General features: G+C 35.2%; 1 protein-coding gene across 1 annotated transcript in view; it reads right to left on the bottom strand.

Moving 5' to 3' along the window:
• Positions 1-3,325: 3,325 nt before the first annotated feature.
• The window catches only part of dnajc5ga (DnaJ (Hsp40) homolog, subfamily C, member 5 gamma a), a 31,396-nt gene continuing 21,294 nt past the window's right edge, over positions 3,326-13,427 (bottom strand). The window contains exons 5-6 of the mRNA XM_052024730.1: positions 11,045-11,128; positions 3,326-10,015 (exon numbers count right to left, since the gene is read on the bottom strand). Coding sequence (XP_051880690.1) covers positions 11,046-11,128 — 83 coding nt within the window. The 3' untranslated portion in view covers positions 3,326-10,015; position 11,045. The remainder of the gene's footprint in view (positions 10,016-11,044; positions 11,129-13,427) is intronic.

Raw genomic sequence — 13,427 nt, 5'->3', positions numbered from 1 at the left:
TGATGTGGGGGTTCTTTTTTCATATAATTAAATTTCTTTTCAATCTTTCCTTTTGTATTTGTTCACTTAAAAAGAGTGGGAGGTCTAGATTACCTTCTCTACTCCTTGTGATTATATATATTAACTGTTATGATTGTTATCCTGATCTCTTAGCAGCATATGTATAATTACTAATGTTATATATATTATTTTGTACTAATTTGAAAATAAAAAGATTGAAAAAGAAAAGAATCTGCATGTTAACTTTCAGTAATTCACATACAAAGATACCCAGGTCCCTCTGAACACTGACACTTTTGCATTGCTCATCCTTTAAAAAACATACTGCTTTTCTATTTTTTTCAACTAAAGTGGATGGCCTCACATTTTTCCACATTATATTTCATCTGTCATGTTGTTTCCCATTCACTAAGCCTGTTTATATCCTCCTGAAGTCTGTCTGCATTGGCCTTGCAATTCATTCTGTCATCTAGCAAACTTGGATACATGATTCTCTCATCCAAATCATTGATATGGATTGTGAACATCTGAGGCCCCACACCAATCCCTGTCGCACTGCGTATGTCACAGCCTACCAACCCAAAAACAAGCAATTTATATCCTCTCTGCTTTCTGTTCATTAACCAGTCCACGTTCCATGCCAGTATACTATCCCCAATACCATGTACTCCAACATAAATAAGTGAAAACACTGGAGGTAGTCAGCAAATCAGACCAGCTTCTGTGGAAAGAAACAGAATTAAAGTTTCAGGTTCTTGATTTTTCATCAGAACTGCATTTTGAATTCTTTAAAATAATCTTTTGTGTGACACCTTACTGAAGGCCTTCTGAAAGTCCAAGTTCACATCTACTGGTTCATTCTTATTTATTCTGTTAGTTGCAACCTCAATCTGTTTGAATATTTTGTTGAACATGATTTCCTTTTCATTAATTTGTTGCCGACTCTGCCCTATCTCATTATTTTCTAAATACAGTATTACCAACTCCTTATAAAAAATTCCAGCATTTTTCCTACTATTGATGTCAGGCTATGGTATAGAGTTCCCTGTTTTCTCCCTCCCTCTTTCTTTAAGTAGTGAGGCTCCATTTCCTACCTTCCAATCTGTGGAAGTAGTTTTCAGGATCAATGGAGTTTTGGAAGTGTATCCACCATCTCCATGCCATCTCATTCAAAAGCTGAGAATACAGGTCAAGTCCCAGGGATTTATTGCCTTTCAGTCCCAATAATTTTTCCAATACTAGTTTTTTTTTCACCTCTGCCAAATTAATTGAGTCATTTACTCTGGTCCTGTAGTCCTCCACTATTTTTAAATATTCTGTCTACTTCCATGAAGACAGATATAAAATATGTTTATGAAAATCAGCACATACATGCTCTTGACACCTTTCTGCAAGATACCAATCAATTCTATCTTAAAGCTGTCATGATCTGTAGTTTCACTTTACCCTGTTCCACACGGTGCTGCAAAAGATGGCGTTTTTCCTTCCTTTCAGATCACAAAATGTTTTATTTCTCTGCCATTTCCTTATTTCTCAATGATTTCTCCTGTCTCAATCTTTGAAGGAACCACTTTTGGGAATTTTTTTTTTCCCTTTCTGCAGATCTATAGAAACTCTTATAAACTGTTGATATGATTCTTTCAGGCCTATTCTAGTTTCTATTTCCATGTCAATCCCTTGGTCCACTTTTGCCGAATGTTGTTATTTTTCCACAACAGCACAAGCCTTTTTCTTTGATCTTCTCTTGATAGGCAAGCATGAATCACTTTTTCTGTTGAGCTTCTTTGCCTTAAAGAGATCAATATTACATGTGAACTAAATATTAGTTCCTTAAATGTGTCATGGTTGATTGTGATACCTCTGAATGTAGTTTATCTATCACAGCGATCTCATGCCTTGTGCCTTCATAGATTGCTTCATTTATATTTAAAGCCTTTGGTTTCAGATCCCAGCAAAATCACTTTAAATCTTTAAAATGTCGTGATTATAGTTCCGTCAAGGCCCCTCAGAGGGTGAGAGGAGGAAGCAGCACTAATACCTGCAAGAAGCATGAGTGGGGCCCAAGTAGGACTGAAATGGAGAACACTCCACATATCCCACAAAGTGACAGGTGTAGCTTAGAGCCAAACAGGTTCCTGGAGCAATATGTTTTACTTAGGAGTGTGGTTAATTATTCAATGTACAGCTTCTTGTACTTCCCATTCTGCAGTCCTAAATCTTTTGCAATTGTTTATCTCAACAGATTCAAGGCAAATATGGATGGCGATGAGCAACTGATGAAACAAAAGATAGGTCTAGAGAAGATGTAGGATCATTAGTTGGACATAATTTGGAGTTGTAAAACTGTACTGTGCTTGATCAAAGTATGAAGTACTGTTCCTTGAGCTGCATTTGAACAATGTAGAAAATCGGGAAAAGTCAGGAAATTACCGAAAGATGACCAGAAGCATGGGTACACACATTATGTGCCTAAAATGTCAGGTCCATTTCTGTTCATTTGGTAAGGCTGACTCCAACTGAGCACTTGGCACTTCAGGCACAAATTCAATGGCAATGATTTCTGCAGTTAGTTAATGCCTTCATCACATTCCCAATCACTCATCCTTCTGGAAAACATTATATTTTCACCTTATTTAATGGTTTACATTTGCACAAGCCCATCTGTATAGTGTCGAGGTTCTAGAAATATGAACCTGTCCCATTCACAACCTGCTCTTTTATCATGTATTGACATATCTATTTTTCTCTTACTCATCCAAAGCAGGCATAATTGTCATCATTAATGTTAGTCTCAAACCCAACTCAACCTTCTGCAAAATTCCATCCTACCCTTTTTGGATCACTGACCTGTACGTGAAACATCCCTGGCATAAGCTTTCTTAACCATCTGAATCCCTTACCATGGCACCTGGCTGTGTACCATTCTAGCGCTTTGTAACTACAACAAAAGTGATTGTGCACCTTCTGTTCCATATCCTTTGGTCTCTCAGCAATAACCCCTCTTCCCATCTGTGGTCACCAACTTACTTTTGTGTTTCACAATTTTTACATTCACTACCTGCTGGAATATTTCCTCCATATATGTTAATTGTCCTTCAAATTCATTCCTCTATACCTGCATAATATTTCTAACTCATCATGAAAAATGCAATCCTAAACACTTAACAGATCAAAATACAGCACACACATCATGTTAGGAAGCTCATGGTTTTGGATAAGAGTTTAGGAAGCTGTTGCAAAACATCTTTTGATGACCTTAGAGTAGCCTTTATCATCCATTTCAACTTGAAACTTCTTAAACCATAATGCGACATACCAGCCAGCATCTTATGAATCCACATTTATTGTCAAGTATTTCAAGAGACAAAATTGTACAAAATATAATTCGATCACATTAAACCCAGACTCAGCCCAGTCAAGATTAATATTGCAATGTCACAATCCCCTATAAATTAATAACTATGTCTTTATGTAAATGAAAAAACCCAAAGCTCCTGAATTATTATAAATATAGCCCAGACAATGACAGTGCACCTTGCTCATTATGACAGACAGACATCACAAATTAGGAACAAAATAAATTTGAGATAGAAAAAGTAGATAACAAAACAGCATCCTTTTCTTATAGCATATAGGTATATAGCAATCAATGATGTCTGAATTATTTTCTGTAAAAGGATACATAATTATGAAAGCAGTGTGGAAATAAGCTTCATAACAAAAGCTTCCTGGTGAATCTCCCATTACCAGAATATTCCCACATTTTCATTGTTATATGTACATGATATTTCTTGTTAATAATGCTGACTCATCTGAATTTTGATTTGTTAACTTTATTTTCAAAGATTTCTAGTTAGGAAAGAGCTTCACTAGTTTTATGCTGATTTAAGTGTAAATCCATATGCTCTGCAGCAGGTAAACCAGCTTCTAACAGTCTTCAGTAGGCACTAATGTCTGGCAGAAATATTACAAATAAATGGTTAAGAAAAGGAAACCGTCTCATTTAATGTAACAACTTGACGCCCAAATATGTACCATTACTGGTTATATTCCAAACAGACAATATGAAAGACATAAAAACACAAATGGATTTTTGAATATTGTGGCACATGTCCATATACATTTAAAAATTTAAGAAGCAAACAGACCAATATTGCATAGCATTACTTTTGTAATTCAACACAATTAAATTCATTTTTTTAAAAATGCAAGTTTCAAAATTGCATATACAAGTTTATTAAGTATGGCCACCTATTAGGGAACTATGTGAAAATTATTCAGAGCTAAGTTCCACAAATGCTATGTTTATAGCTTAACAAATTGTCCCAAGTGCTTCAGACAGGAAAATTGTAGGCAGTTACTTAAGACAAGTTTCTAGCCATGTTCATATGTATATTCCTCACTTACTGTCCAGAATGTAGTGCCTTAGACAATGACTCCCTAGATGTTAATTTCACATCTTAGATTTGCAAACAGAAATTGTTGTAAATATTCATCAATCCAAACAGCACCTATGAACAGAGAAACAGTTAACATTTCAGGTCAATTAGCTTTCACCAGACCTGGAAAAAGTTACAGATAATCAAATTTTAAGATTCAGAGAAAAAGGGAGGAATAAACAAAAAAGATCTGTGATAGGGTATAGAGGAGGAGCGGTTAAATGACAAAGGAGGGGATGGTGCAGGGCAAAAATCCTTGAGGCAATGGGACAAATAATGAAACCAGAGATGCATCTAGAGCTGGTGAAAATGAAAACAGCAGAACTATTCTGAAATTGATAACTGGATGTTGGGTCCAGAAGTCCAAAATATGCCTAGTCAAAAGATGAGTTTGTTTTGAGCTTACTTGTTCCTTCATTGAAATGGTGTAGTGCTCAGAAATCAAAATGGGAGTGGGATGGAGAACTATAGTGACAGGTGACTAACCAGCAACTCAGAGTCACCATTAACAAGTGAACAGAAATGGATCAAATATTTCAGGTCCAAAATGAGTGCACCCAATCTCTCGGTCACGTGTGACTAATTTTTCATTCTTCCTCAGTCTTCATGATTCCAATGAAAATCAAAAAACAATACTTCATCTTTTGATCAAGCACAATACAGCCTTATGACTCAAAATCTTGTCCAACAATTTCAGATGATACTACATATTCTCTCAACCCATCATATGGGTCAGTTGCTCATCACTGACCACATCTGCCTTGCATCATCAATCCATTGGTCATTTAATAACTCCTGCCTTCTAATTCACTACAGATTATTTTCATTCCCTGCATTTTAGTACAATTTATCTCTAACTTTATCCAGGTCCGATGCAAGGGAGTGGATGTGAAACATTAGCTGTTTCTTCTCCACTAATGCTGCTAGGCCCAAGGATTTACAACATTTTCTGCTTTTATTTCCAGATTTCCTAATCAGCTTTTTTTGTACCATACTCCAGATCATCCTCATCATTTTTGGTAAAGTTTCAAAGGTGCTAATAACCAAAATTAACTATCACATTCACATAAAACGTCAGAGGCAGTAGGTTTTCCTTGGAGAAGCTTATTTTGCTTCACATTTTACATAATTGGACAAATTTGTTATTACATCAATTCATTATAGAGTTTAACTGTGGCTACAGGACAGTAAAGGCCCACCGTTTGTTTTCAAACTCCATTGCTCATGACCAAGAGGAAGTCCAATGCCCATGTACCAGGTACTCATTTATGTACAGTTGTGGTTCTAGACATTATATTTTTAGATGCTGAGTGTTAAGGACCCCAGAACTATAAACTCTTCTGGAGTGTATTTCAAGTTAGGCCCCTAGGTTAGTATCTTCTCCACTTGGTGTGATATCACTGCCACCTGTGGGAGGGGAAGGGGAGTATACAATTCCAGAATTGATGCATTCTAAATTGGCCAATCTAATTTGATTATTTTAGTAAGCAGAAGCTAGATTATGCTTTGGAGTACATTTGGATCCTCAGACAACACCAGGTTGTTGTAATATTTTAATATTAGGTTCTGTTATAATAGCTGCATAGTAGAATGCGTTTTCAAGAATGAATTGCAAGTTGAGCTTTAATTTGTTAAAGTCCCATAAACACCCTAAATGGAAAATTTTAATGCTGTGGGTAATCTAGGAGATATGGCCACCATCTCCCACGAATGATGCAGGAATTTACATTGAGGAAACATTTTTCTTAAAAGGCATCACACTATTGCCTCAATTTTTAAATATCATTTCCCTATGCTGCTGATTTTGTCTGGCAAAACAAATTATTTCTGAAGCTGAAAATTGTGTAAAAACAAATTAATGCTAATTTTAAGGGCATATTTTACAAATTTAAGTTTAATTATAGCTAAGATTATACAATGTATGGTTAAAATATTTTTTTTAAAAAGAAATCAAATGTTCATAAAATTCATTCCTCATTCTACATGCTTTCTCATGCTAAACAAACCAAAGTTGTTTTGTTTGGAATTAGTTTGGCTGAAATAGAATGCATTTTAAAAATTATAGTTGCTCAAAACCTTTATCAATTCAATTTGCTTTTAATTCATTGATATGAAGAAATGCTGCACCATTTAAAGCCCTCAGGTTGCAAACATATTGATTGCAAAGTGCTTAAAATAGTGGAAAACATGAAAATGCCAATTATCTGTATTAAAAGTAAATTTTTGGTCATAAGTTATCAAGTAGATTGTACATTTTCTATGAGCAACACTTTAAAATAAAGTAGCACTTGGTACCTTAAGTTTAAAAATCCACTTTGCTAGAGCATTTAGATCTTCAGCAAAATCAAATTATGGTTTGATACCTTCTCGTTTAAACACTGATCTGCTTTAACCATTTTTAAAGCTGAGCAGATGACTAGTCCCTCATTACCAACTTAACTCATTAAATACATTAACTACAGAAGATTTTACCCATGGTGGAAAATGTGCAGAAAACAAGAGCCCTGTCAAAGAGTAAATGATTCCTGCTTTAATACATTACAACTGGGCCAGTATTAAATCCTAGAGAAGATGGAAAAATTGTGTGAACTTAGATCACTGAATAGACTCAAGATACTAAACAGCCCCTTTCCGCCCTTAGATTTTAATGAGAAATCAGTTGTATTCATTTTTTGACAAAATATCGGCATCAAATGTAATCCTTTTTAACAGGATCATGGATTATAAGCTTAAATGTTAGAAATTCAAACTACTGCATTAAAGAATGATGAATACTAAAGCTTCAAATATAATAGGAAAATAAGGAATAAGAAATGTCAGCCAAAATACTGTGCTTAATTTCCACACTGTTAAGATCATGTATTTCTCAAAAGTTATTTACATAAATTTGAAAGATGGCCAATTGTAAACAGCCATTCTCTTTCACTACAGTTTACAACTTTCAAGTGATTGATGCCCCATTTGGTAACAAGATGTGCAGACATTATTTGTTGGACCATCTTTATCTTGACAAGGAATGGAGTCTCCAGACTTTTTTTAAATTACAAAGCCAATTCAACTGTTATGGACTATGTACAAATAATATTGCACGTTTGATGGACCGCCACATTCCAGTTTCTGGATAGGAACAGAATTAGTAAAATAAAATGTTGAGATATTTTACCTAAACTGGATTCATCTATTGTTCAAGTTTCACCTTTCTGCTATATGGGATACTTCCACAATTGAAGCTTGGATTAATTCAAATGATATTATTTCAAATGAGCATTAAATTATTTTTAGCAACTACAGCACTGGTACAGTAACACTGCAGCTTTGAGAGCCCTTTCTATGAGACTTCTTCTGTCAATAGCTTAACATAAAAAAATACTTCCATTGCTGAGGTTTGTCAACTGTAAACATACATTAAAAATATGCAAGAATCCTTATGCACAGTAATAACTTTATACATAGCAAAATGAATTGTTTAAAAATTCAATAAGTACATTAGAAATGAAGCATACATTCCATTATTTACAATTACTCAAATAAAAATAGTAGCCATTTCTGACATTTTTTCAGATATTTTGCTTGCTTGCATTGATGAATATTTTACAATTCTTGTAAAAACGTTTTAGCTGGCATACACAATTTGATTATATCTGGTGGCAGCTCAAAACTTGCTTAACAAGGCTAAATTGCTGAACTTATGGGGAAAAAATATAATCGAAGTCTACAAACAGTTTCAAGATTTGATTGCTTATGACCAGAAATGAGAGAGAAAAAAAAAGTCAATTTCAGGCAACAGAATAGCCCAGTTTCATACAGAAGAGCAGTGGCTAATTCTGATTAAACAAAAGTGAACGCAAGTTGAAGCTATTGGTTTTTAAAATCACCATGAATTCCAATGCTTTATTATCTTTTTAATGACCAATGTAGAAAAGTTAAACAATCCAGATAAATGTGCATTTGTAATATTTACATAAATGGCATTTGTAAAATCTGGCCTTGTTATAAAAGTCAGTTATGTGTACATGAAGTCCAGGTCAAATGATCACAGAGTCAGTGGTCCATTAAATCAAGTTTTCTCACTCAGTTGCTGCCATAATACATTATAGAAATTCACTTTCACCATCGCTATTGCTATGAATGAGATTGGAAAAAAAAACCTGACTCTATAAAGCAACTAAGCTGGACATTCCAAGCAAAAATGAACAATTGTTGACTTTTCAACAGGTTATAAGGGATAGACTGTAAAGAGTGAAGTAGTTCTGCAATATATTTTAAGAACTACGAGTTAAAGAACCTTAATTTATAACCAACAAGTTTTATTTTTGGTGGTATTTGCTATTCTATGATTGATTCATTAAAGATGAATCCATATTGTCCCACCATAAAATCTATTTGGAAAAATAGTAAAGGGAAGGAAATAATGACTTAGAGAAAATTAAAATCCTGACAATAGATAGCAGCACTGGATTCACAATTAAATCTATTTGAAAATCAACATTCATCTGCTACACTTAAGTGACAGGAATTTTTTTGGTCAGACTACCTTTATCAGAAAAGGAGTCAAATGGCAACCTTACATTTTCAATTTAGCTGATAAAAGTGTACACAGGGATTTTGGATTATATTTTACAAAATGAATCTTTTCACAGACATTCCCAATAACAGAGTCCACTCTTAACTATTTGGCACAAATTTCAATCACTAATAAAAGTGCTGTGCTGAACAGGCTTATTAGGCCAAATAGATGCTTTTAAGATGAACACAGCTTGACAGAGCCACCAACCCGTAAAATGTAAAAAAAATAATTTCATTAAACATTAATTCTAATAATTTGTGTCATTCAAATAAAAATATCTACCTGGTCATTTAAAGCTGCTGCACGTTACTCATCTGTTCCATACCTGCAGGCTTAAAAGCCCTTGTACGTTAAATTAATTTATTCTTAATTCAAAAGCAGAAATATTAAAGACACACTTTTATTCCCAAACAAAATTTGATACAACTACCATTTTATACACCTTGAATGAGACAAGCTTTGGTGGTAAACATAGTAAAACTGTACTCCAACCAAAACTGCATTTCATAACTTTCACTGAGCAGTGCTTTGCCAGCAGCTTTTCATTTTAAAGCCTAAAATCAGTGCAACTTGAAATTCCTCACCATTTCTATTCAGTTACAAATTCAATGGAATGAAGTATAAAGTTATGATTTCAATTCAAGACCTAACTACTTAAAAAAAAAACTAAGAGAGAAATGAGTCTTTTGTTTAAAATAGGTTATTTCCCATAAGAATGATTCAGTTGCTTTGTATAGTTGAATTCACCAACATAAACGTAGAGTGTACAAGCATTTACAAATGCATTGGTTATGTGAGAAGATCCTTCAGGAAACTGCCATAATCTTGGTTACATACATATTCAATTAAAATTAATTTTCAGAACCCCCAAATGTTTGGTTGAAAAAAATTCTGGATCCTCCTTTTCTAGTTATCACCTTGCGGTCATATTTTTGGTCTGATAACAGTTGGGTTGATTAAGATTCCAATGGTTCAGACTGTGGCTGAATGATGATGGGGATATTTACACCTAAAGGAAAAAAATCAAAATGAATAATTACTCCAATGCAATATTCCATGCAGTATAAAATTCAGGAAAAAATGCTCTGAGGAGCTGCTGATAAACTGGTAGGCTGAGAAGGATGAGAAACATTTAAAATATTGAGTAAAGCTATGAGAATGGGATGTCTCAGGAACAATCATTGCTGTGCATTTTCAGTGCAAGCATGGGCAACATTTTGGAGAACAACTGGGTCCAGAATTTCAGGCTCAGGGGAAACTGGTGGGATGGTCCCAGCTAAAGTTTCTGCTCCGATGGTGTCCAATGAATTTCACTGGAAAGAATCGGGACCACGGTGGCTGGTTCTAGCATGATCAGGAGGAAAATATAGAATAACAAACGTATGCCTTTCAAGTTCCAAGGACGGAATACAAGCTGAAAAGTCTTCCAGACCTCAAACATAAAGGCCAAAGATACTTTTTGAAGTTGAAACCAGACCAGAGATACAAAAGGCTGCACCTATAATTCAGATGTGGAAGTCTATCAGCATATCATAAACTATTTTAAGAAACAGAATTCATTACTAGATTTGAATTTAATATATAACTAAGTTTAAAACAAGATCACCTGATTACAAGTTGAACAGCTCACACTTAAAGCACAACTTATAAGTGGACCCAAGATACAAAATGTTAATGAGTGAAGAAATGCAACTGCAGTAATAATCTGCTGTGAAAAGGCTTAAATGCAAATCTATCATCTTAACTATTTTAGTTTTGGTTAGGAGGAAATAACAAAAAAATATATATAGCAAGTCCAGTGTGAAGTCAATGAAAACCTGCTCAGATGATTTCTGATCCAAGGAGGATCTGATGCATTCTTGTTAAATGATATTAGCAATAAGATTTGATTGAAGTCAATTAAACATGGTGTAACAGATACACAATTTTAATCATAAAATCATTAATATGCACAAATTATACAATTTTAAAGCATTGTTATGATCTATGCAGCATTCATTAGCTCTAGGACATTTAAGATGAAAAGAAATGGAAAAACCTTAATTCTCTGGCACCTGCTGTTGCTCATCAGCATTTATAGAGGCCGCGCTAGGTGCTGGTTGAGTGATAACGACCTTTTTCCCTAATGAATGAAAACAAAAACAATCTCAGAAAAATGTTCCCACTTCTGCTAATTAATACACTGAAGTTCTTTAATATTGATGAAACAAGCTGTGCATCTGAGTTTAACTAGGAAACAAGCACCCTTCAATCTCATGAGCCTCTAGAGATGAACTTTTAGGAACATAAATTTCAGAATTCAGATTGTTATCCATAGTTTATTGGAAGTGGGAATTGTGGGCAAATGTTTCCACATACTAAACATAGTTTTTAAAAACAGGCCCCTTTGTAAAATCACAAGTAGAAAACTACTTAGTTTTAATCACACCTTTTTAAAAATGATCACCTACGTTAACATAACTTTTATTGACAAAGAATGGCACTGGTTTCATATAACCCACCATTATAAAACATGCATCAATAATGATCAGAAGTTCTGTCAAGCTTTAATTTATAAAAATAAGACTGCACATCTCTGGAGTACTTAAGAGACATTCAGTGAGACCTGAAATAGCTGTGGTACTCCAAAGTAGTGCTGTTGTATTCCAAGAACGAATACAAGAAACATCTAGCATCTCTTAACACTGAAATGTTGCAAGGTACATGTGCCAAGGATAAAAACACATACAGGTAAGCTATATTTTCACCTCTAGAAATGGCCAAAGTACAGAAAAGCCTCACCATGGAGTCATACAGGACAGAAACAGGCCTTCGGCCCAATTGGTCCATGCTGACCAAGATACCCATCTAAGCTAGTCCCATTTGTACCATATCCCTCTAAACCTTCCCTATCCATGTACCTGTCCAAGTACTTTAAATGTTGTTAATGTACCTGTCTCAACCACTTCCTCTGGCAGCTCAATCCATATACTAATCACTCTCTGAGTGAAAGAGTTGCACCCTCAGGTTCCTATTAAATCTCTCCCCCTCACCTTAAACCTATGCCTTCTAGTTCTTGATTCCCCAATCCTGGGAAAAAGACTGCACATTCACCCTATGCCCCTTAATTTTATACATCTCTATAAGATCACCCCAAATTCCCCTAAACTCCAATGAATAAAGTCCCAACCTGCTCAATTCTCTCCATAATTCAGTCCCTCAAGTCCCAGCAACATTCTCGTAAATCTCCTCTGCACTCTTTCCAGCTTAATGGCATCCATCCTATAGCAGGGTGACCAAAATTGAACACAATATTCCAAGTGCCCTCACCAACATCTTGTACAACTGTAACGTAACATCCCAACTTCTATACTCAATGCCCTGACTGATGAAGGCCAGCGTGCCAAAAGCCTTCTTCACCACCGTTGTTGCTCTGTAACACTACTTTCAGGGAACCATGTACTTGTACTCTCAAGTCCCACCAACATATTTGTTTTCCTTACAAGACTGCCAAAAATATAAAAAAAAAGCAATCTAAAATCAAATCTTAATAAAACTTTGAATACTCACAGCTGGAACAATTTTCACAACTGGAATTTCAAAAATTAAAAAGCTATTAATACCTAATTCCCTAATTTTGAAGAAATGTACTGCATTTTTGCTTCTTAGTGTAAAGTTACAGGAGTATCTCCTGAACAAAATCTTACCCAACCAGGAAGTGTTGCATAAACTTTGTTAACAGGTTCTTGCATTCCATCAGATGCCTGTTGTAATAGGTATCCTTACCCACAGCAATGCACCAATAAGTACAGACTGGGCAAACCAAATTAACAATAATAGTGTGGAGCATGAGTTCAGAGTGTGCACGAGGTAGTTTTCTAGATCAAATGTCAAAAACTGACCAAGGTTGACCTAGCCTTGTACAGCGAAAGGGTTAAATAATAATCTAGTGATTATTGGTTGGAAATTTGGGTGAAGATATGGCAGATGGAGTTTATGCTTTAAAAGTGCAAGATGATGCATTTTGGGTGGGCAATTGCCAGAAGTATAGAGTTAATGGCAGAACCCTTAAAGAGCATTAACGTGCAGAGGGACCTTGGGGTGCAAGTCCATAGCTTCCTGAAAGAGGCAACGCAAGTGGACAAGCCTGGTGAGAACTCGCACAGCATGTTTGCCTTCATCAGTCAGAGCACTGAGTATAAAAGTTGTGAAGTCACGTTGTAGAACATGAAGAAGAGGTCCGCCAGGATGTAGCCTGCATCAGTGTATTAACTATAAGGAGAAATTGGACAAACATAGATTGTTTTCTCTGAAGCAAAGGCTGAGGGACGACCTGATAGAAATGTATAAAATTGAGGCATAGATAGAGTAGATATCAGTCTTTTTCCCCTCAAGGTAGAAATGTCAAATACCAGAAGGCATAGCTTTAAGGTGAGAGTGGG

The sequence above is a fragment of the Pristis pectinata genome, chromosome 10 (genome assembly GCF_009764475.1).
Source record: "Pristis pectinata isolate sPriPec2 chromosome 10, sPriPec2.1.pri, whole genome shotgun sequence".
Taxonomy (NCBI): domain Eukaryota; kingdom Metazoa; phylum Chordata; class Chondrichthyes; order Rhinopristiformes; family Pristidae; genus Pristis; species Pristis pectinata.
This window is presented reverse-complemented; position numbering and strand designations above follow the sequence as displayed.